General features: G+C 48.5%; 1 protein-coding gene across 1 annotated transcript in view; it reads right to left on the bottom strand.

Annotated features, from left to right (window-relative positions):
- Window positions 1-350: 350 nt before the first annotated feature.
- The window catches only part of tenm1 (teneurin transmembrane protein 1), a gene marked incomplete at both ends in the record, with an annotated part of 118,791 nt that continues 93,552 nt past the window's right edge, over window positions 351-25,589 (bottom strand). The window contains 13 exons of the mRNA XM_080847119.1: window positions 351-1,136; window positions 1,406-1,548; window positions 1,819-2,611; window positions 3,003-3,430; window positions 3,805-4,195; window positions 4,384-4,674; window positions 5,853-6,112; window positions 6,493-6,665; window positions 8,711-9,221; window positions 9,732-10,098; window positions 13,443-13,597; window positions 22,883-23,115; window positions 25,080-25,100. Of these exons, the coding sequence (XP_080703245.1) occupies window positions 351-1,136; window positions 1,406-1,548; window positions 1,819-2,611; window positions 3,003-3,430; window positions 3,805-4,195; window positions 4,384-4,674; window positions 5,853-6,112; window positions 6,493-6,665; window positions 8,711-9,221; window positions 9,732-10,098; window positions 13,443-13,597; window positions 22,883-23,115; window positions 25,080-25,100 (4,552 nt within the window). The remainder of the gene's footprint in view (window positions 1,137-1,405; window positions 1,549-1,818; window positions 2,612-3,002; window positions 3,431-3,804; window positions 4,196-4,383; window positions 4,675-5,852; window positions 6,113-6,492; window positions 6,666-8,710; window positions 9,222-9,731; window positions 10,099-13,442; window positions 13,598-22,882; window positions 23,116-25,079; window positions 25,101-25,589) is intronic.

Genomic DNA, 25,589 nt, shown 5'->3' with positions numbered 1-25,589 from the left:
ATCACAGTCTTCAGAGAAGAAGAAAAGCCACTTAAAAGAACACATTTCAACAGGGAATCACAGTCTTCAGAGAAAGGAATAGGGTTGTTTCTCAAAGAAGAAAAAGCCACTTAAAAAAAACAATACACACCTTAAAGTAACCATTCATTTTTGGGGCAAACCAAAAACAATACAAAATAAGAATGGTACACTTGCGGAAAAAAAAAATACCATCATGTGTCACATTTAAAGGCAGTTATGTTTCAGTCTTTGTTTTAGAAAAGCATTAGAGAAACATTGTCATGTGTCAAAATGTAGTTTCGTGTGTTTTGCGTATGTACTGTTAAGTGCTTGCGTCTTTGGTGCCGCTGTTACCTGCGGCCCGCGTCAGTGAGCCGCAGGAAGTGGATGTTGTGTGGACTGTCGGCCAGCTCGGGGTGCTGCTCGACGGGCAGGGCGTAGAGCCCCTCGTAGCCGCTCACCCTGCCCTCCGCCAGCAGCTCCCGCCGCTCGCCGTCCGTCCACGCCCTCGAGCCGCCGTCCCCTTCCTGGACACGCCTCTGCTCCTTCAGCCACGCCCCCTGCACCGCCCGCTGCCGGACGATCTCCAGGACGCGCGCTCGCTCCTCGTCCGGCGTGGCCCCGTAGCGCACGTTGAAGCTGAGCACGGCCTGCTGCAGCTGGATGTCCGCGAAGCGCCGCGTCCGGCCCGCGAGCACGGCGCTCATCTGGGACACGGACACGTTGACGCCGTTCTCCAGGACCCGCGCGCCGCCCTGACCCAGAGCCAGACCCGGCCCGGACCCGGCTCCGCCGACCACGCCCAGGTCCGCCTCCAGGGGGCCGGCTTTGGTGAAGTAGTGCGTGTCGCGGCCGTCCACGGTGAAGTGCACGTCGCTCAGGTACACGGCGCCGTTCAGCACGGCCGCCACGCGGCGGCTGTCCTCGCTGGCCACGCCGATGATCTCCGTGGAGACCATCCCGTCCCGGATGGCGAACTTCACGCCCTTGCCGAAGATGGAGGAGAGGGCGGAGAAGCGGGTGCGGCGCCCCTGGCGGCCTTTCAGCCTGCCGTTGGACGGACTCATGGGAAGGCGGTCCAGAGAGATGAAGTTCCGTAGGTGCTTCTGCAGCTCACACTGGATACCCAAAACCACCTGAGGAGAGAGGAGTGTGTGTGTGTTTATGTGTATGTGTGTGTGTTTATGTGTATGTGTATATATGTGAGATGTGGATACAGAAGAAATAGAAAGTATAATGAAACAATGTCAAAGTATGAGACACATCCATACAGAACCCTAAAGCATTGTAAAGAGCATAGTGTTGCAAGGGGCCAATATCCAAAACACTGTACTACTATTAAAACTACAAGTACACCAAGAAGAATAAAATATTGTGTTTTGTGCTCCGGTATGTCTCCGCCCACCTTGCTGGGGTCCCACTCCCGGGTCCTGCTCTGGGTCCTCCTCATCTCGTAGGTTTGCTCCATGCTGTCCACCTCCTTCTTGGGGAAACCAGGAACCACGTTGTGCAGCTGGAAGCCAAAGAGCTGCAGCCAGCTGCTCAAATCTGCCAGGATATGACATCAGGTGAATGAAGCAGTTAGGTAAAAAATGTAAGACTCCCTTCACATCAGTGTAATATTCAATTCAATTCAATTTGATTTGTATAGCGCCATAACAATACAATTGCCTCTAGGCGCTTAACAGAGCCCAGAGCCTAAGTTTATTTTAAATAGTTTGTACCTTACATTTACCTGTAATTTACTAATTGCTATTAATTCATGTCAAATATTATAAAGCCATTGCGGGTGGTATTGAAGAAGTCTGGAAGTCTGACCTGTGGTGAACCTGGTGATGTCCTGGAGCTTTCCCAGGGGGTAGTTGTTGTTGAAGGCATAGAGGTTAAAGGGTTTGGGCTCAATGCTCAGCTCCTTCCACAGCTGGTGGTTAGGTGTGGTCCAGCGTCCAGCCACCACGTCATAGTCCCGGTGGCCCAGGTGCACCAGGCGTGACAGCGAGTCGTACAGGCCGCCCTGGAAGCCCAACACCAGAGAGAAGGAGGGGTTGGAGTCGTGGTAGATGTCCCCGTACGGTGTGTAGTGCACCTCCTTAACCACGCGCCCGCGGCTGCTGAAGACCGCAAGCGGCGTCCCGGCGTTATCGCAGGCCACGTAGAACTCCTCTCCGCTGCTCATCTCCATGGCGATCAGGTGTCCCTGCAGGTCGTAGTAGAGCGAGGTGATCTGCGAGCTGGAGAGGTTGTAGAGGTGGGTGACGCGCGTGGGCTCCGTCAGGTCGGCGTAGAAGAACTGCAGCTGCTGCCCGTCGCTGGTGCGCTGCGCCACCCGCCTGCCGAGGCCGTCGTAGCGGAACCACACGCTACGCTGCGAGTCGCGGTCCAGCGCGCGCGTCAGCAGCCCGTTGGAGTTGTACTGGAAGAGCACGCTGCCGCGCTGGCGCAGGAAGCCGTCCTCGTCCACGCGGTACTGGATCTCGCCCAGGCGCGTGATGCGGTCGCGCAGGTCGTAGCGCAGGGGCGTTAGGCGGGCGCTGTTGCCGTGACTCAGGAGGTTGATGTTGCCGTTGAGGTCGTAGCTGTAGCGCCACTGTGGCCGCTCATTCACAGACACCTGTAATGATGATGATATGACTGATTAGATGTTTGTGTGCGAGTGTGTATGGAAACGTTTGTGTGAGTGTGTGTGTGTGTGTGTGTGTGTGTGTGTGTGTGTGTGTGTGTGTGCGTGTGTGTGTGTGTTTGTGTGTGTGTGTGTGTGTGTGTGTGTGTGTGTTTGTGTGTGTGTATGAGTGAGAGTATGCGTGTGTGTGTGTGTGTGTGTGAATGTGTATGTGTGTGTGTGTGTGTGAGTGAGTGTATTTACATATGTGTATGTGTAGGGGTTGTATTTTAGGGATACAGGGAATTGTGAATAGCAAGTGAATAGCGAGAATGCAGAGACACAGTTTTCATAGAACAGAACAGAATAGAAACATAGACAGAAAGAATGATGGGGTCTTTACCGCCTGAAGCTGTCCGTCAGCGTCATACTCAAAAGAGAAGCGTGTGATGTTGTTGTCCACTCCGATGCGGATGTCACAGACGGTGACGCGGCCCATGCTGTCGTATTGGATAGTCATCCAGTAGGCGATGGCCTTCAGAATCTCGTACTGCACCTCGATCACCTGCCCGTTGGCGTTTGAGATCTTGGTGTGCTTCATGGCGTGAGTGGTGATGACCTGGTTGAGGTCGTAGTTGATGACGCTGAATTTGCCAAACTGCTCAATGCGTCCTGACACGTCCACGTAGCGGTACAGATCAATGGGGAGCGGCGTCTCGTTGATCATGGCCTGCATGCTGGTCACGCGGAAGTTGTTGTAGCTGTAGTCAAAGCGAGCGTTCACCAGACCCTCCTCACTGAATCGGAAAATCTGCCTTCCGACCAGCGGACCTGTGTCAAAGAAGAATACACAACTGTGTGAGCAAAGCAACACCTTCTTGTTATACCAATATAGCATGTATTCCACATACAGTAATGGCTCCATTACTTTTACACTTATTCTACTGTATGAGGAAAAAAACTTCTTCTAGACTAGCTTAATTTTTTGTCCTGAGGATATACTTGACTGTTTATAAAGGATGGAGAGATACCTGTCTGTTTATAACGGATGGAGAGATACCTGTCTGTTTATAACGGATGGAGAGATACCTGTCTGTTTATAACGGATGGAGAGATACCTGTCTGTTTATAACGGATGGAGAGATACCTGTCTGTTTATAACCGATAGAGAGATACCTGTCTGTTTATAACGGATAGAGAGATACCTGTCTGTTTATAACGGATGGAGCAGATGAAGCCGTCCTGCATCAGGTGGATGGTCTTTATGGCGCCTGCAGCCTCGTCATAGGTGAAGGTGACCAGGGTGGAGTCGTACAGCACCTCAGCCAGGTGGGCCATGCGGTTGTACCTGTAGACGATGCGTCTACCTGTGCCCAGGTGGAGTGTCTGCAGGAGCCGGCCGTCGTGGGAGTAGTCCTGGATGAGGGCGGCGGTGGGAGTGTCTGGGGGAGTGTAGGTGTTTCTGTAGTAGCCCACAGACAGGGTGGACTGCAGGTTGTGGCGCACCATGCTGGGCATGGTCACCGAGAGCAGGTAGTCCGTCTGATCGTACTCAAACGTGTAGCGCCGCTGGCTATGCAACAGCAACATCACTGACTGCAAAGCACATACACACACACACACACACACACAGAAGGAGAGGGAAAGAGCGATGAATAAGCAATATAAGCATTTGCTCTTCTTGTATCTTGTATTGTAATGCTATACTTTGTGTAAATAAAACCAAACATTTTTATATAAACGTATATTATAGAAAGGACTTCTTCCAATGAATGCACATTTACCTTCTCCAGGTATGTGTAGCCCCAGCTTTTGCCGTTGGTCCAGGTTCTGGAGATGAGTTTGCCACTGTCATAGTCCCTCTTCTCGGTCCAGTTGCCCCGCTGGATGCTGCTCACCAGTCCCGCCGGAGTGTAGGACACGTTCACCTGGTTGTATTTGCTCGGGGACCAAAGCACCGGCCGCCCCAGCGGGTCGTACTGAATCCTGAGGGTGAATTTGCGGTGGTCGTCGTAAATCTTTCCAACGCGCGTGGCTTGGTTGAAATCGATGGACAACACGTTTCTATTGTGAGCCTGGTAAGGGGGGGCAAAAAAACAACAACAATAAAGACCCTTGTATGATTCTTTTCTATATTTAGGCTACTGCACTTAATCACAAAAGGTGGTCTCGTTGGTTGTAGAATGGAGTCTCAATCAAGGAAGCTGAAGTGGTTCGGATCAGAGCCAAAGATATTTATTGTAGCAGACGAGAAATATCACTAAGTACTTTTCTAACACCCTGCAGTGACATTAACACATGCTGACAAGTAGCCATTAGCATGATCAAAACTGTTGCTACCGCGTGTGTCATCTACATCATCTTGTCACAGCATTGACACAATAGGCTATATGAAATATGAGGACAAAGGCTGTCTGAGAGTGATGACATGACAATTAAGCTGTAATTGCAGACCAAGGGAGACAAACTGGTCGTTGTGCGTCATCACCTCGGGCCCCAACTGTGCCAGCACAACGGTGCTTCTGGCAATATGTTTAACTGTGAGATGTAAGGGCCAGTTATCTAGCTCTACCTTCAGTTGAAGGTGCACTCAACCCACCCGGCCAAGTTAAGGGGGTTTATGAGAATATGGATTTAAAAAAGAAATATGGGCAAAAAGCGGAAATATGTCCGGGGGAATCATTGAATTTCCCTTAAGACAACAAAACCCAAACCTACAATACAATACAATACAAAAAAGATTGGGGAATGAGTCCAGCTGTGGTTCTGAAAGTAAAAAAAATATTTCACCAATCACTATGTTGGTGAAACATGAAGTCTGCAGAATGTGTTCTGTTCTTGGTAAGATGGCAGGCGCTGAAACTGTGTGGAGATTTTGCAGGACCCACATTCGGATTTGAAAGCAACACTGTGCCACTGAGGCATGTTTATATAGGCAGTTTTATAGTAGTATCATCATTAAATTCATGTAGGAAGTTATGTGTGGGACATTATTCCCACAAGCCATTCAGGTTATGCACTATGTAGTTCTGTGGTCCTGGGATGGAACGACTCGCAAAAATGTAAGAAAAGCCTTCACAGAATGACATTGCCAATTCTATCAGCCACCTGGGCAGTTGGTGGTGCTTTGCACTACTTTCAGGTAGTAAGCTCACTGGTTTTAGATTAAGGCTCCTTACGGCTGCTTTAATGGAGGCACTCTCTGATCTCAGTCTCAAGACCTGCGGCGATGAGTGTGTGTTGCCGTAGTTACCCGTAGGCGGCGTTCGTAGGCCGTGTAGTTCCCCTTGGCCTGCTCTCGCCTCTGGCGCCACTCGATCAGGCTGTGGCTGTGCTCCCCGGGCAGGGTGATGTTGCAGCGGCCCACCGTGGGGTGCACGGTGCCCGGCAGTGACCCCGAGGCCACGTCGGACGCCACGTGGGGCTCCGTGGTCAGAGTCACCTCCATCCCGCTGGAGAACGTCACCCATAGAGAACCGTCGGAACTGATGCGGTACACATTCTGAGTGTGAGCTAGAATAGAAAAAGGAGAATCATCATCATCAAGTTAGATTTGTTCACCATCATGAACATCATTAGAATATTCTCAATATAAATACGATAGATACATAGAATACAAAGTCATACTCACATTCACAAAGAATACAATACTGGTATTATATTTCTATTAACACTAATGCATTAGCCCATCAGCTCAGCTGATACAGAAGTTCTAGATGTTAAATTCCTCATGGACTAGCTTGCCAGTGCCACAAACACAGAATACTATGATACAAACTTGGTAAATGATTGACAAGCACTGCATTACATCATGAGACTGTTGTTCAGCACAGAGGACTTTCATTATGTGAAAGGTTCAGGTGATCTTTCTTCACTTCATTACGCACACAAACCTTGGCGAAGCATGTACATGGTATTGGCTGCAGAGTAGTTGGTTGCGGTGATGAAGTTTTCGCTGCTCGATGTGTCCGCCTCCACCTTGACCGACTTCTCCATGTTACCATGGAAACTACTGACCTCACCCGTTGGCAAGGTGACATTGATGAGGTGGCCGTCACTGTTATACCTACCCAAGGACACAGACTCAGTTGTTAGCATCTAACAAAAGAAGAGGGCAACAACAGAACAAACCAGAATGCTCACTTGTCAAGACACTGTGCGACACCTACACATCACCATGCTTTAATAACTTTACTAATCACGATGATAAAGCTTCTGTTTAATGTCAGTCAAGCATTAAATGGAGTACAGAGGTTTACTAACGTGCTTGATGAACATTTATTCTAAGCACTACACTCACCGGGGATGGTGGGCAAAAAAAGATCTGCGATGCATTAGGCACCAATTGTAACTAAAAGAGAGAGTTCAAACCACTCTTCCATCTCCTCCATTTAATGATGATCTTAGTACTATAAGACGTTTGGGAGGCTGTTCCCAGAACAGCGGGGGAGCTCCTTAACGCCTTCCAGAACTCCCAGGACAATAGACACTTCAGCGGGACTATTCTTCTCTCTGGGGGTCACATTCTGTCAGAGCAATTTCAAGTGCTTTCACTTAAGGAATGAAACTAAAAGAAATCTCAGTTAGTTTGCCTTAACAGCTGTACTGCCTCAGTTAAGGACCTCATTCTTTTGGCCTCTTTCTACCTCCAGGGGGCAGTAGTGCTACATGCGTGTACATGGGCCCCTGCAAAAGAAAGAAAAAAGGGAGTGGAGGTAGTCTTTGCTAAACCAACTCTGCCTCTGGTGAAGTTCGAGCTGCAGCAGGAGAGAAAGGTGCTTTTGAAAGCGCCCAGCTGCACTGAAGGTTGAAGTGCGGATCAAACAAAATGAAAGAGGAGAGAGGCAGGCAGGCAGGCTCCTGACATTTCAGACCACTTCAGACCTTAGAACCTGGGGCTCATGTGTACGACTGACAGCTATACTCTGCCTGCTGTATGTGTGCAGGCACACACACACACACACACACACACACACACTCACACACACATGTTCGAATGCCCCGACAAACTCTCACACACACATGGACACAGAAGCAATTGATTGATTGATTTACACCCTCAGTACATGCTAAATTGAATGTTTCCCATTTACCATAAATCTGAGTTGATCAATCATCCAATAATAACAGAAGTGTGTGACTAAGCTTCGTTACCTCTCACAGAATCAAAGACATCTACATGCACCTTCCTTCAACAGCAAGGACATTATAAGATCATGAATATTTCAAGAACCCTTACTTAACAATTATGAGTGACTACTATGCTGAGAGTAGAAATTATTTTTTGAAAAGGATTGTTTTGAGTGAATGATTTACGAATTGTAGGCTGTGTTTAAAAGTGCAGGGTATACACACAATCATTTGTATCTGTAATTATTATCGCTAGTGCACTCATCCACTTAAAGTACACCACTCAGACAGGAACTCAACCAGCAGCCTGAGGTGACACGGACTGATACAGAGAACGAGAGAAAGAGAGAGAGAGAGACAGAGAGAAAGAGAAAGAGAAAGAGAGAGAGAGAGAAAGAGAAAGAGAAAGAGAGAGAGAGAGAGAGAAAGAGAAAGAGAGAGAGACAGAGAGAGAAAGAGAAAGAGAGAGAGACAGAGAGAGAAAGAGAAAGAGAAAGAGAAAGAGAGAGAGAGAGAGAGAGAAAGAGGACAGGTGATGGTGTGGGAGAGAAACCAAGTTACACTTGAAGGGAGCCTCGGAAAGGACATGACAGAAACACACACACACACACACACACACACAGCAGGGCAGATAACAAACTCCACTTGGACCTGTCAATCACAGCGAGACACATGGTGATCTCTTGCCAAGACACTGACACTAACATGAATGGAGCAGAAGGCAACAATGTAAAAGGAGAGAATGGAGGAGTTTAAGAGAGAGGAAGCAAGGTGAGGTAGCAGCAAGACAAAACTAAACAGATGACAAAAAGGAGATGCAATAAACGAGAGAAAGAAAGAAAAAGAGAGGGAGAGAAAGAGAGAGAGAAAAAATAAGAGTGCGAGAGAGAAAGAGAGTGAGAGAGAGAGGCCATCACAGCCAGGACAGAAAGTGTGTAGAAATGGGCTCAGGTCAAGAAAGCCGGAGACCCAATCACTTACTCATAGACTGTTGTCCAGGCGTTCTCGTTGCTTACGGTGGCAAGGAGGCCTGTGTTGCCGTAGTAACTGATCTGGGCCAAGTCGTGGGCCAGAGCCGAGACACGCTTGAGCGTGCCGGTGCTGCTCAGCGTGAGCCAGTACACCTGCCCACCGGGCACCAGCAGCCACAGGGGCACGCCGTTGGCATCGCGCCGCACGTGCACCGAGCCCCCGTTGCTGGCGGTCACCGCGGTCAGGTGGCCCTCGGGACTGTAGGTGAAGTTGTAGATGTAGTCGCCGGTGACCAGGCTGCGGGTGTGCAGGTGCGTCCCGTTGGCGTCGAACAGGTACAGCTCCTGGTCCACCACCGAGCTGATCTCGTACTGGCGGTTGCGGTTCAGACGCGGGCTGTTGCTGCTGACCGCGCGGATGCGCACGTTTCCCAGGTCGGCGATGTAGAGGGTGCCGTTAGGGGACACGGCCAGAGAGGAAGGCGACTTCAACTTTGCGTCGCGGGCATAGCCGCCGTCACCTAGAAATATTGATGAGAGATGAGAAGACGGAATCGATTGAAGAAGATATGAAAAAAAATAAATCTCTTCACTTTGGCCAAGGGGTAAAGGCATCTAAATTCGCATTCGCGACGTTTCCCTTGATCGTTATGTTCTTGGACTGGTGACTTGAGTATTTAAATAGCTCATGATTTATTGTCTTGGGAATGCTGGAACATTGCCAGCTGTTCTGGAGCTCACATGCAGCACAAACACTTGCTAAAGGGGAGCGCTGAACACTGGAACCCCTGGAACACTGGAACCACTGGAACGCTGAGGACCATATGTCACAGACCATAAACCATAGATGTACTTCCTGCCTAGTGCTGAAACCAATATGGGCTTCACTGTGAGTGTGCAGGATGTGCATATATATATATGTGTGTGTACATCCCAGAGGAAAATCATTAGGGGTGTTATTGGGTGGCCTGGGGCTGTTTTGCTGTTTTTTTTCCGTGGTTGTGTGAGCACACACACACTGTATGACTCACCGGAGAAACAATCACAGCTGGGGTCAATCTTGCAGTCACACTCGCTGGTCGCCCCGGCGACGATGGAAATCTCGCCGTTGGTGGTGACCTGCTGCACGCGGCTGGTCTTTCTCTCATCCGTTTCGGCAATGAACAGGGTCCCCCGGTGCGACACGGCGATTGCCTTGGACCCCTCCAGAGCCGAGTGGACCGCCGCCTTGCTCACCAGCAGGTGGTCGACGCCCGGGACCTGGCAGTGGATGGGTCGTCCGGCAACCACTCGCGCCTGGTTGGCCTCGGTCACCTGCAGGACGATGTTGTTGTCCAGGACAAAGAGGGAGTTGTCCAGTGGGCTGACGGACAGGTCCGTGGGCCACTCCAGTCGCACCTGAAGAGCACAAGTGCCATTATATTTATTTAGAGTTACATTAATTATGAGTTTTATCATCAGTATCTCCACAATCCAAACTATCAGTGCAGTATGAAAACTCACTAGACACAAGTTGTATTAGCATAAAGAATTGCTATATTGCTTACATCAAAGAATTGCTTATATTACTTATATAGCATATCTATCTATCTATCTATCTATCTATCTATCTAAATATACTGTATATATAGCATACAGAATTAACATATGAATAGCTGCTTGGTGTTCCTGGGAGGATATTGCGTGTACATCCTTCAACTCAAAAGAGTGTCATCTGACTGACAGAGATACAGTGCATGTCAGTTGTACTTAAAAAAAAAAAATTCAATTTAGTGAGTGCTCTTATGTGCACTAAAGTTCTATCCTTTTAAAGTGGTCCAGACAACCTCTCCTTTACCAAGTATTAGCTGTCTGCCTTGGCCAGGCAATTGAAGTCTGCAGAAGCAGGGGTGCCTGGGTCCAGTCTGGCTGAAACGTTTCTGCTCTGGCTTTCTCCAGGTTAAGCTTGGCAGGTTTGTCTAAATGGAGCTTGGCTTGATTTAGCTGAAGCTGGCTAAGAGGACCTGGCTGCCTGTAATGGACTGGGTGGGGATGAGAGCTGGCTGGGATGGGCTTGGCTGTCTTAGTGTGAGTGTCTCATTATGTGTCTGGCCCGAATCCCAGTGCTGTAATCACCCTGGTCTTTAACTAGATCTGTGAAATTCACTTGTCCACGTCTTTTCAGTGGCCTCTGAATGCACTGCCGAATGATTCAAACTGCTGGAGGAGAAAACGAGATTCCATCTTAAGCTCTACTGATGGATAAACAGCTCAATCGTCGTGGTGTGTGACAAAGATGCCATCAGAAAATAAAGCAACACCTCGGATGGCGGTGCCTACTTAGCACTCCATACTAAACAGTCCTGCTACTCAGCCGAGGGAAAGGAAAAGGCATGCAGGAAAGGAATCAAATGACAGAAAATAATGCATACTGTTGAGTTCAAATACTTGAAAGAGCAAAACAGGAGCGATAGATAGATAGATAGATAGATAGATAGATAGAAAGATAGGATAGATATGATTACATAGGGGTGTCAACTATAGCGATAGAAAGTCATCAAGAGAGAGAGAGAGAGAGAATTCAAACACTAGATTTAGCAAAAAAATATAACAGGTAGGCATCTTACATCACAAAGCTTTACCCCTCCTTAAAATAAAAACCTCCCCTCTCTCTGTCTCTCTCTCTCACTCACTCTCTAGTTTTTTCACCTCCATGTCTTGGTTTTAGCCCCAGTTAGACGTTAAAAAAAGAGAAAAACCCCTGCCAAATGAATAAATGCCCCGCCAGGCCCCTTGGAGCCCGAGCGCAAGATTGATCACGGCTTCAACCGCTCCTCTAAGCCGCCGGTGCAGGAGCCTCCTGTTGTGTTTTGAATGACTTGGGGAAGAGGAGATCGACTCAGAGCTCAGGCTAAATAGCCCTGGCCGCCTCCACCTCTGGAAATCACACACACAGTCCATCCCAGAGACGGAGCAGCTATTCACAGCCGGGTGCTGCTAGGGAACCTCCACTGCGTTAGCGGTATCTATGTGCATGTGTGAGAACGGGACTATTTTATCCATCAGTCTGTGTGTGCATGTGTGTGTTTGTGTATGTGTATGTGTGTGTGTGTGTGTGTGTGTGTGTGTGTGTGTCTTTCTCTTTTCATTCGATTCAGTTTGCACTCTTTCCTAACTGTGATAAGAGTTGGTGAATGCTCTTCAGGTGATTTTTGTCTTTATTCAAGAGGAGTTACAAAATGGCAGAAATTCACTGCACTATCCAGCAAAACAGGTAGTCGGCTCGCCATCTGCATGAAGTGACAACTGTGCGAATGAAAGAGGCCCTTTTTTAAAAAGAGAAATCAATGTGTGAGTGTGTGTGTGTGTGTGTGTGTGTGTGTGTGTGTGTGTGTGTGTGTGTGTGTGTGTGTGTGTGTGAGTGTGTGTGTGTGACAGAGGAATAAAAGTCCAAAAGAAAGGTATAGGAAACCAGGCAAGAGGAGAAGGCTTGTGTGTAAATGAACAGCCTGAGAGGGTACAGCGGTTTGGCCAAGCAGTTGAAAATGAATCCATTTCAAGGTAATTCTCCTCCGAATGGCAGGGCAACATGGAGAAAGGACCCTCTCCTCGCTCCTCGTTACTGCCAGAGACAGCTGTCGGAGAGGGCAGAAAATGAGAGCGAGCTCCACGAGAACACAAACCCTGGCACGGGCAAATATGATCCCCATCACTGGGGGAGCGGACAGTATTAAGTATGAAGTGTGTCAGAGCCTAGGGATGATGGGGATTATTCAAATGTCCTCTCTTTTAGCGAAGGACCCCGTGGCGCTCTCTCTCTCTCTCTCTCTCTCTCTCTCGCTCTGTCTCTCTCTCTCTCTGTCTCTCTCTCTCTGTCTCTCTCTCTCTCTCTCTCTCTCTGTCTCTCTCTCTCCCGCGCATTACACTCTGAATCTTATTTAAGCGCCCCGCTCGTCAAGAGGGTCTGCCGAGCAAACCGGCCCCGATGTTCCACTCTACGCTTCAAATGAATTCTTAAGGAAAATGGATTCCCAAGACGGGCAACCTCTCGGGACCTGCCGTGTGCGCATGTGTGTGTGTCTGTGTGTGCCGTTTAGAGATACGACGAGGACACACATGTCTGGCAAACGCTCCGACCGAGTGAACAGCCGAGTTATTGTGTGTGCGTGCGTGTGTTAGTGTCCTCGCCCGTCCTGAGGCGCTGTGATCCGACGGTCACGTGTGGAGGAGAGACGGCGGACGTGAGGCTAATCACATGACAGGGGGAAGCGCTATTATGGCAGGGCTATTATGGCATAGAACCACACAATGAACAGCAGTCCATTAAAACACTCAGCCACTCTGCCAACCACACACTGACAGGAGCTAGTGTGGGGAAAAGGGAGAGAGAGAGAGAGAGAGTGAGAGAAGGGAGGGAGAGAGGGAGGAAGGAGAGCATGAGTGAGAGGGTGAGATAAAGAGGGAGAAGACTCAAGAGGGACAGAAAAAAAGAGTGAAAAGACTTTGCCAAATAGCTGCACGGTACTGTGTGACACTCCTGCCAGTGTAGTAAGAATCAGCCTGGTTATGCATGGTTTGCTGTGTGTGTGTGTGTGTGTGTGTGTGTGTGTGTGTGTGGGGGGGGGGGGGGGGGGGGTCTGTGTGTTTGTGTGTAGGCCTGTGTGTGTGTGTGTGTGTGTGTGTGTGTTGCAGCGGACATGTGTGGGTTAGAGGCTGGTGAGGGAGTTGTTTCTGCAGGCAGGTATGAGAGCACATCTGCTCACCTGACTGATGTCCATATGCGAGTCACAGCTGAGCGGCTGTGTTGACGTCAGGCCATTGGAGCCGATCACTGTGGTTATCACGCCTTTCTCGTTGATCTTTCGAATGGTCGTCCCGTCAACAAAATAGATGAGGCCGTGCTTGTCCACCGCAATGCCTGCAGAGAGGGCGAGAAATGCAAGCACAAGGACATGTTTGAATTTAGAACTGTATTATTTTGCTACTGCGTGGAAAGCAATCATGCACTTATTCAACATAGGTGTCAACTATAGTGAGTAAAAAAAAAAAGCTCTGTAAATAGATTGAGATCCATTCACTGTCATGCTCTTGTCACTCTGCTTCATCAAGATGCCATTGACTGTTTCAGTAGGCAAGGGCACCATCTGTATTCATGATTCACCATACAAAACATCCTCCTCCTTCCAGAGATGTCTGCTCTTAGCCCCTTGTACACAGCGCAAGACGGTTTGTATCTGAAACATGGACTAACACTGAAAACGAGAACAACAAGCTGACCAATAGGGGAAAAAAAACAGAACTAGAGCCATTACACCCCGAAAACCAAACACAATAATACTTCTTTATCTGGCTAACATGGCTGTTAAGGTTTAGTTTTGTGTTGCTGCTAGCATCCTGCCGAGGTATAACCTTGTTCATGGACTCAAAAAAAACACTCTGTGTGAGAGACCCAGGCTAGGTAAATAAAAGAAAAACATGATTCTGGAGTGCACTTTTTAACCTATCGGAATAACAAGGCACCCAACCGACCAAGATAATCACTCAGCTGTCAATCATGAGTGCTAGCAAAGGCGGCGGGCATGCAGGGGGGAGTTGCCCTGGGTCGAGCATCGAGGGGAGGGGGTGTGTTTGTGAAGCTGTCAGAATATGTACCTTTCAGAAACAACACTAATTACACCTTCAATTAAAACCATTTGCCATAGAGGCTCAAATTATTCATTGTTTCCTGTCGGGCTTCAAATGTACTTGATGATGATCACAGGTTTTAGTCCAATTCAGATGCACATATAAACAAGAGGCTCAGTTGTACAGCTATAACCAGGACTGAACCAGAGGTAACACACCCCTATCTGAGGAGGGCCTGAGATGATCTATCTGAAGAGCAGGGCTTTTATATGTAAGGGATAATGTATAGAACGCAGGTCATTGTCGGGAAAATAAGCCCCGACAGGGAGAACAGCACCCCGACGCGAAAGCGGAGGGGTGTTGCTTCACCCTGAAGGGGCTTATTTTCCCGACAATGACCGGCGTTCTATACATTATCCCGCTTATTATACGGTTACAACTAAAACAAACAAATTACTTAACACCGTGTGTCTTTTTACAATGCATTTGTTACTATACGTAGTGTTTAAAAGGAGAGAAATAGTTCGCCAAAGACGTTGAACTTCAAAGACAGTTGAACATTCTTTAGAACACAGCTGCTCAACCGTCTGCTGAAACTCCATTGATAAGTTACCGTACTACTTGCGGAGTGCTACGAAAGACGTGAATTAGAGGCAAACAGGCCACTTTCCTTGACAGCGGTCATTAAGTCCATAGCAACGGTCAGTTATCGGAAAATAGTTGACCGCAGAACGTTGGGAAGCCCCATTCAAGTGAATGGAGCATTCTACAGCATTAAGAAGAGCCGTGTAATAAAGGTTAATATAAGTAAACATGTGGATGATAAATAACTAGTTTGTTACATTCATCTCCATCTAACATGCTTTCCATTTACATTTTTTTTCCCCCCTCCTGTTACTGGTCTTTTTTGTTGCCATCCTAGATGAATCACAACATTGGCAGGAACGGACCGAGAGAGGTGGCTGCCCAAATCAGATGCGCACTCGCGAGGGCACGCACACACACCCGCCTGTGCGGCGCACCCGTGGCCACATTAGCAGAGGGGGATCTGAAGCAAGTCGTGCTTCTCGCCTGGCATGCCTCATTAATCGTGTGTGTGTGATTAACCCGGCTGACTAATTGGCGTCGTGCTTTCATTGGCTGAGTGATCCTTTATAAACTGGGGGGTAATGAGGTTTGCGGTGGTCTATCTAACGGCGCCAGGTATCAAGGCTGCAAATCTGCCCAAGCGTTTCTCAAAGTGTGAGCGGCGATGCTATCAGATTAATGAGAATCCATGCGTGTCTTTGTTCTCGAGGCCTTTCTTACCCGTTCCGTGGCTCGGCTATGATATGCGTGCATCTTTAAGGATGACTCTGCAAAGTCAAAAAGGACACGCACACAGCGTACACGGCCCACGCATCCGTTCGACTCTGCCCGTCATTGTTCCCTTGTTAGCCAACGTTTCCACGGAAACGTGCTCAGTGTGATAACAAACCCAATTAGTTTAATAAAGTGGTGTTATCTGATGAAATTAGCTCTGTGAGTTCAGGTCTCCAGAGAAACACACACACACACACACACACACACACAACACACACACACACACACACACACACCAACACACACCAACACACACAGTCTGCTGCTCTTACTTCTCTACAGTCATGGCTAGATCCCATCCTGTGTCTGTCTGCCACTCTGTCAGCCCCCCCCCCCCCACAACTCCTTACTCATCCATGGTCATGACAACAGCTGTAGCAGAACAGCATCACTGTGTTACTCCTAATGCTCCTTGCTAACTGAGATTTCTAATGAAAGCAGACAATGTAGCCAAAGGAGTTCTACGGCATGTCTCATTCTGGCATCTTAACACAGTCGAACAATACTTTTTCAATAACAACAAATACATTTACACACAGTACACGCCGCATGGGGAGAGTATTGCAGATGACCTGATGAAAAACCCCATTTAGAAGGGGAGTTTTCAGTGTAGTTGTTGTGCCTTGTGCTTCTCTCTGTGTTTCTGAGGGAGCTGGAGATACTTAGACATGTCTTTGCCTCTGTGACACAATAAACGGGTGTGACAGTATCCATCTCTCCCAGCTGGCAGAGCCAAAGGCAACACATCCTCCCAGTGTCAGGCGCTCAGAAAAGCGAGCAAAATGTATTTTCGTTACACACACTTTCTTTCTTTCTTTCACTTTCACTCTCGCTACCGCTTACACACGCACACACTTTCCCTCTCTCTTTCTCTCTCTCTCTCTCTCTCTCTCTCTCACACACACACTGAAGAATGGGGGGGAGAGGTTCTTTCTTCTTTGTGGTCAAGTACATTTATTGGCATATTGATGTGGATTTTGGCAGTTCTGAGTCATTGGGGGTTTTGGCCAGACCCAACAGCATAATCCCAAATCAGGGAAAATGGAGACACAATCCAGATCTCCGAGGGTACCCCCAAGGCTTTGAGGGTCTCCTTAACCTTTTAGTTCCATCCACATCAAAACAAGCCAACTAAGCAGAAAACCAATTCTCAAGGGCCGGCCTGTTAACTGGTCTTCATCAGGACCTGTCTGGCTGTGAGGAGACAGAGTCTGGGAAAGACTCCAACAGGGCTGATCCATAAATTTGATTAATTAGGTTTGAGCCAACACAGTAAGTCCCCTGGACTTCATCTAACACTATTGACTTCAATCCATATTGAACAGGAAACTGAAAAGAAAAAAAATGTGACAGAAAAACAGATATACTTTGAAAGCAGTAGAGACAGGGTGAGGCTGAAGACTGATTAACAATCTTCAATCCAGCAGTTCGATGGTTTAAGCCCATTTTGTGTCTAACCTACGTGCGTGCAAGGGGGGTTGTGCTTTCCCTTGTGTGCCCGGTGAGGTAAGTTTGCCAATAATTCTGTTCATGTTCAATTCAGTGTTTATTGCGCCATTTTACAATGCACTCGTGTTCTACCCTTTCCTGGTAAAATGTGTCTGCGTATAAGATCCCTGCCTTTCCCTGCACTCTATATCAGATGGCTGACGTGTCCATAAACCGCAAGGCGTCAAGAGAAGCCATCTGACTGTTCTGTTTCTATAAGTTGCAGGTAATTAAACACAATATATCCTCCATGAAAGGCTTTATTATCCTTGGGAAAACGTCCTAGAAAAATCCTGTGTGACCTTCGGAGAGTCATGAAAAGTGGGGGTTGGAGAGAATAAGAGGTAACGCCAATCACTGTAATCCCTTGCCACAGTCAATGCCGTACAGACCCACATCTACCAAATCAACTCTGTCAACCTCCTGGATAAATCCATACCAGGAGGCCTATTGGGCCTGACTGGAGTAGCCTTCAAGTCTACATGTTAAAACTGGCTGTCCATCTGTCACTGTGACCTCACCACAACAGCTAACTTAATGGGAATTTACTAAACAGCAGAAACCTCCATTGACCACGCAGCTGACACAAGGCTGATGAAGACCGTGTAGGTCAAATGGTTGGACGGACTAATAAACGAGAGAATAATACAATCAGTCTTCAGACATCTATTTTTCTTTTCCCCTTCCATCTGGCCGGCGGGGGGGGTCGGTGAGGCCGCGCTGCGCCGGCAATAGCTCTGGCTGCGGGGCGCGAGGGAGAGCGGCGAGTGCCGAGGGGAAGGAGCATCTGCAGAGGGATGATAAATGGACCGGTCGCAGTGACTGACCCACCGTTAATCCCTCACGCTGCTCGCTTAAAGGAAAAAGACAAAATGCTGTCGTTCCGCTGACCCCCATCTTTCTCCCCGGCGAGTCGCTCCGTCTCGCTTGCCCTTTATTCTTCCCTCTCATCCCTCTCTATCTGTTGCCACGAGGTTGACACGTCTCTTCTTCTTTCTCTCCCTCTCTGTTTTATTTTCCCATGTCTCTTTCACTCGCTGGAGTCCCTGACCTATCATTTCTTTACCTCTCATGGAGCTTTTTTTAATCCACACTCTTTGTTGTCCATTCCTTCCTGACAACCAACCGCTCTCTCCTCTCCTCTCCGCTTCTCCCCTCCTCTCCTCTGCTTCTCCTCTCCATCCCCCCTTCCATTCTCTCCTCCATCAGTGCGGCTGATCTCTCTGTTCTGGGTGAACGGCTGCAGTCTCACGCATCACTGTGCTTGCCACTCAACGAGGGCTGCTGCTCGCCGCTAAAGTGGACCTGGCAGCCCTTGCCGCTCACACACACACGCTGATACCACGGGCGGCCTATGAGACACGTCAAAGCAATACTGCAGGGCCGGCGTGTGGGCTCTCTCTAGTCTAGCTCGCTCGCTCTCTCTCTCTCTCTCCCTCTCTCTGGAGAGAGCGCTCGCTCACTCGTTCGCTCACTTGTGTGTGTGTGTGTTAGGCGGCTGCTCTCACTCCCAGTCATGGGAGGAGGATAATTGGCTGTGTGCAAGCGGGATTGGAGCTGTCACATCGGCTGTGCGGGCGGCACGCTGACTGGCTCTGAACCGATGCCACAGCCCGCTTTGGCCGCGCAAGCCGCGCTCATACACCCTGAGCACACGGGCCCCCCCCCCCCGGAAGATTCCGGCAGATTAAATGTACCGCTGCATGTGTGTAAAATCTAACGCACAACAAAATCCCTCCAGTGGTCTCATCATGTTTGTAATTAAGTTCCATGAACTGTGCCACTTGTGCTGCCTCGTGCTTGTGATTGAGCTGTTTATAGAGAAGAAGGGCTGCATTCAAAATGAGCTTATTTACATTAAAAAGCAAGCAGATAAAAAGAATGGAGCAGGTGACATTTCTGTACACTGGTGATATCATTTCTAAAAAAAGGAAGGTAAACCAGAATAGGACATTCTCAATGTTCTATCAGTTGGTCTAAAAATAAATTCAGTGTCAGGCATATGGCAGACAAGTCCTGTGAAATATATGCAGAAGTGGTTCACGACTGTGTAGGAACAGCATATGCCTAAAGACAAACAGCCTTTACGTAGCATGCGCCCACGCCTGACTTAACCTGTGGCTCAATTAGCAGTTCATAGAAGGCACAATTATCACACTGACAAATGTTCTCAAAAATAGATAAAGCATCTACCAACTGCTAAAACTCCAGAACTTTCTGCCCTGACTGCACCTCAGTATGTTAAAAAATTATATATATTGTGGTCGAGATGGAATGAAATTACTGTTGGTACCGTATCCTCTGACACTAGTTCAGGTCTGATAATGATAGCTTTTGGTATTTTTCTGAAAGCCAGTTTTCTAGTTTTTCTGTCGCCCACAGTGAAGACTAACCCCTGAATTTCCAGCCAGCCAGTCAGAGATGAAGGGATCGATCAAAGCAAACTCACAAAGAGCAATTTTGAGATGGATTTCCACGTGTTTCATGGGGAATGTGTCTTAAAAGCTCTCTCACACATTGATCATGCTGTTAAACAGATGGTATCAGGTGCTCTAAAAAGATAGTATCATGTTTTTTAAACCAATCTGCGCTCGCTGGGAGACATTCAAGTGTGAAAATCTAGATTGGCCTGCTCCTGGCCGCCTGTCATAAGCGAGTCAGGTGCAGTCTGGTGCTGAGGCAGGGAGACGGGGAGGCACTGAGGCGGGGAGGCACTGAGAGAGACGACGAGGCTGCTGCCTCACTGCTGCTGGGTTGGGGCTGCAGCAGTGAGGCAGCATTCAGACGACTCATTAGAGGCCCATCAATCAAGCTGACTGACTTCAGCTCTATTAAACCCGTGATCAATCAGCTAATACCTCTAATTCATCACCTGTAATTACCCACCATCATGAAGAACAAGCACGCCCACCACACACACACACACACACCTTCCTCATAATACAATGATAAATACTTTTACGTAGCACTATATTCTGTCCCTTTTGGCCACCGAAAAGACATTGATGCTTGACTCCATACTTACACAACGTTACAGTGAAGACAATAGAGAGCGAGCTGCTCTGGAAGGGACAACCATTAGGTTTTTAGATTTTCTACATGCATGACCCAAGAGGTCAGTGTGTCAATTGCTCTTACATGATGGACTGATCTAATTACAGGCGATAGTGGACTCAAGAAAGAATCCGAGCCTGACAAATGCCGGGTAAGCTGCTCTTGGAGCAGTCTCTCTCTCTCTCTCTATCTCTCTCTCTCTCTCTCTATCTCTCTCTCTCTCTAACCCTCTCTCTCTCTTTCTCTCTCTCTCTCTATCTCTCTCTCTCTCTCTCTCTCTCTATGTCCTACGCTCAAGGCCACTGTGGTTCCCGCGCCCCCCCCCCCCTCAGGCCGTCGTCATGGAGGGGGGAGAGGGGCAGAGGTCATGGCGCGATCGTGTTACTGCCAGGGCAGGACCTAATGTACGGTGTCACCAGGAAGTCATCTGACACGGTGTCACAGCCCACCGTAGGGAAATGATTTAATAACATGTTCCCGTAATGAGCCTCAACCTGCGCAGGAATAAGCCCGTCTCCCGTGGCAACAGCGACGAGACTGACGCAATGCTGCCAGGCGTGCTGAGCGACTGAGTGATTTCTACAAACACAGCGTCTAATCAGACACTCAAGAAAAATACATAGCCATGGGACGTACACTTAAGCTCTGTCGTCAGGAAGGGAACAGTGCTTCAGCATTGATGCAGGAGATGAATGATCAGATACACAGTTCTGAGGCCAGATATGTGATTCCATTATTGAAAGTGGAGGCTTAATGTCTGAACAACAAAATGCCCTCTTTAAGGGAAGAAACCATATAGTGCTTCCCCATTGGTGATCTTCAGGTCAGGTGTTGATGTTTTTCTAGACTACAGGCCTATATAACCTTCCGCTTGTCTGTTTGGATGCTGTTTCTCTTGAATGCAGTCCTCGGCCACGTGACTGTGCGTCCTTGCGCCCCTTAACTTGAGCTAACGAGCTAGAAAGGAAAAACAACCTGAAACCCGTGGCCCCACCCACCCCCCCTCTGTCAGTCACCCTGAGTGACGGGCGAGCGGGGCCAGTGTCCGGAGGAGTGTGACAGTGACAGAAGAGCAGGTACAGATCTCTAATGGATTCTGCGCCTCATTTAGCTGAGAGAGCACCACTGTCATCCTTCATAATCCAGCGCTTGCCCTACGGCTTCAACCTAAAACCGTATCCCCCCTCTACCTCTCCCCCCTTTCTCTTTCTCTCTCTCTCCCTCCCTCTCTCTCTCCCCTCCCCCCCCCCCCCCCCCCTTCACTGTCTCCATATTCTTCCTCAGCTCTTCCGAGTCTCCACCCCACAGTTCAGAGCGGTGTGCGGACGTATGATCGGGGCAGTGACATTTATAAGTCATAAAAACCAGGCTGACGGTAACGATGAAAAGCCTCCGTCTGTGAAAGCGCCATGACACCATTGACGCCTCAGACAGGAGGATTAGCATAACTAGCCCTCTTCAGACAGACGTGCCAGGGGTCCGGCCTTTTCATCGAAAAGCCAGGGTGGACGTGCACCCTTCTCTTTTTCTCTCTCTCTCTCTCTCTCTCTATCTGTCTTTCTCTCCCTTTCTCATTGTGCACGGCCTCTCATAAATCTTCGTTCTGTGGCTGAATCAATAACACAAGCGGCCGGTGAATGTGGAGAGTCTCTTAATGAAAGGGAGGATGGCCAGGGCCCCCCCTCTCAAAACACAGATGTTCTCGCGTGGCTTCCTGCTCTCCTCTGACCGCTGCGACTGAGCAGAGCATCAAAGAGTGAGGAGAGGGGGACCTGTGCTCTGAGGGATTACAGCCTGCATTCAGCAAACACCACGATCAAAGGACACACACACACACACACACACACACACACACACATGTGCACAAGCACATACACACACACACACACACACACACACATACCCACACGTAAACAAGCACATACACAGTCACAAATACAAGAACAGACACACATGAGAGAGAGAAAAGGTGAATGCAAGAGAGGCTGCTCAAGTGAGAGGCTGTAGCCGTGGTCTTATTATGAATAAAATACATGCAGAGACCACTGAGTTTCTGGAGCGGGGCGCACTGAGTGTGTGTGTATGCGCGCCCGCATGTGTGTGTGTGTGTGTGTAGGACAAGCAGGCCAGCGCAGGTCTGCGTTGGTGACAGTGATTAAGTGCTACTCCACTGTCACGCTGGCTGGAGCTGTTATAATTAATAGCTGTAATGTTTTCAGTGCTGCAGGGAGGCTGAGGAGAGTAGGAACATGATGGATATGAACACAGGGCCAAACATAACTGCATGTGCAAACCACATTTACTCTCCCTCTCTCACAAACACACGCACACACACACGCACACTCTCTCTCTCTCTCTAAAACACACTCAATCTCTCTCTCTCTATCTCAAACACACTCTCTCTCTCTGTCTCTAACACACACTCTCTCTCTCTCTCTCTCGCAAACACACACACACTCTCTCTCTCTCTAACACACATACACATTCTCAGTTCTCTCTGCACACAAACATATCAGGGCTTAAATCACTGGCTTAAAATTGGATGTGCCTTCATATACCTCTGGATATGCCTTTATTACTGTGTTTAGATGCATCAAATCCAGCAGGAAGCGGTCTGTCTGTGCAGTGAAGCAAACCCTATGCTAAATGTCTGGAGTTAGACGTATGTATGCACCTCTGGGGTTGCTGAGGGAGGCGTCCGCAGCTTTCCCTCCGTCTCCGCAGACGTTCTGGTGGAAGGGGGTGCACTGCTCGCCGGTGCCCGCCACCACCTCCATGTTGCGGGCCAGGTCCCTGGGCTCGGTGAGGGTGCGCAGCCGGTAGACCCGGCGGCTGCTGGTGTCGGACACGTACAGCACCTCATTCAGCGGGTCCATCGCTAGGTAGTACTTATGAGCTGGGCTGGTGCTGAGATAAAGATAGAGGTATAGATAGAGAAAGAGAGAGAGAGAGAGAGAGAGAGAGAGAGAAAGAGTGAGATAGATGGAGGAAAGGAGAGAGAGAGAGTGAGAGAGAGAAAGGAAATGTAGACACATTTCTGCATATATATTTGGATTTAGTCTGTGATGCATGTTAGACTGCTATTGTGTGTGTGCGTGCGTGTTCAGTTCAGAAAGCATATGTAGCTGTACCGTGTGTGCACGTGGGTATGTGTGTCATTATGCATGCCACTTCATGTGTTTGCCTTGGGGGGATGCCTAAACATGCTTCCCTGAAGGCATGTTGAAAGTTGTAATATCTTTTAATCCCTGCAGTCTTGTTATGCATGCTTAGGACCCACTATCCCCCCAGCCAGCACCACCACCATTACCACCCTACCCCCATAAACAGCCGCGGAGAGAGACTTGACAGCCTTCAGAGGTTTTGATCGCAGCGCTCAAAGACCCCATTTGAAACGTCGGCTCGCAAATTAGCAGCACTGGGAGGCATCTATCTGCTTCAGAGGCTAGATCCACATCCGTGGATCACACACACACATACATACAGGCACACACGTACACACACACACACACACACACACACACACACACACACACACACACACACATACACACACACACACATACACACACACACACACACACACACACACACACACACACACACACACACACACACACACACACACACACACACACACACACACACACACACACGTCTTCTTTTGAAGTAATTTCATTTCCAGTCCGTATATGTGATCTAATCCGTTAAGACAGCGCTCCGACAGCTATATAACATACAGAGCTCTGTTGGGAGGACACCGAACGGAGGGGAGGGACAAAAAAAAAAGGAATCTGAAGGAGCTTTCATGTGAGTGTGTGTTGATGCATCGCAAGCCACTTTCGCCACTCTATGGGTGACAGGCTTGTTTTCGAGATGGCTCCGATCCTGCCTGTAATCAATATTTAGCTTCAGACTAAGGAATAAGCAATAACTGCCTCTCTTCCTGTGCTCTGAGCGATGACACTTTTTCCAGCACAGGCCCACTGTACACAATAGTGTGTGTGTGTGTGTGTGTGTGTGTGTGTGTGTGTGTGTGTATGTATGTATGTGTGTACGTGTGTGCCTGTATGTATGTGTGTGTGATCCATGGATGTGAATCTAGCCTCTGTATATGAAGGCTGTACAACACAATAGATAGTGAGAGCTGCGCTGGTGGCATGCTGGTTAGAGACTGGATGATCGCAGTGTGATGGGAGGTGGATGTGGATGTGGGTGGGATCCTTAGATCTGGCCCATCAGACAGCCAACACCCACCACACACCCACACCCCCGGAAACACACACACACACACACACACACACACACCCACTCTCTCACACACACACACACACCCACACACACACACTCTCTCACCCACACACACACCCCTCCTCTTGAGCTTCCAAACAGCAGGAGAGGCTCAGGGCTACCCACACACACACACACACACACACACACACACACACACACACACACACACATTACAGGGTGGCCTCGTGTCTGATAAGGGGCTGCACTCTAAAGAGCGAGGAGCCGGCGCCCCCCTTTTCCATTTGCCTCCGCCTGAGAGCCCAGCGCCCGCTAATCCACACCGGCGTCAGATTCGGGTCAATACGTGTCCTTATCGACCAGCGTGCACACACACCCTGCACCCCCAGCCCACCCCCCCACCCCACCCCCAACACCGCATCCACTCCATCCGCACCCCTTCACGCCTCACACAGAAGGGCCGAGTGTTAAGCGGAGCTACAAGGATGGAGGAACACAGGTGTGTGTGTGTGTGTGTGTGCCTGTGTGCGACCCACAGTGATTTCAAAACACACATATTACAGAATCATTGTGCCTGCACTAGAAAGGATAATTGCTTCGGCGAGTGTTTTGACACATACCTGTGCCTTATGTCTCGATTCCTGGCGGCCACACAAGGAGAAGAGAGCAGGGGGAGATTAGATGATAGACATGTGCAGATCAAATGATTTCTGATAATGCTTTCATGCAAGCCCTGGCAACAGCTCTGAACAGCCCTCAGCATGCAGACATTAAACATCACTGTATTGTTACTCATAAGTGGTATAAATAAATAAAAATAAAAGCGGCTTTTTTCCAGTGTCCTTTTTCACTGTCAATGTCACAGCAGTTCTACCCGATACTTACGTCTATTTCTTTATTATGCACTTATACCATTTCATACTCTAAATTGAGTACATATTTTTGACTGACTGTATGTGTGAGAAAAAAGATCATTAAAAAGTGGGTTGTAAAATCTATTAATTACGAGTAGGGGGAAAACGTTTAAACATTGAAAATGTTAAAACTCTATAACGTTTGAAATACACTCACTACTCAACAACAAGATGTAATTATGTTGAACTAACTAGTTCTGATAAAGAGTTCAACTT

This window comes from Sprattus sprattus (assembly GCF_963457725.1).
Source record: "Sprattus sprattus genome assembly, chromosome: 1".
NCBI classification, from domain to species: domain Eukaryota; kingdom Metazoa; phylum Chordata; class Actinopteri; order Clupeiformes; family Clupeidae; genus Sprattus; species Sprattus sprattus.
This window is presented reverse-complemented; position numbering and strand designations above follow the sequence as displayed.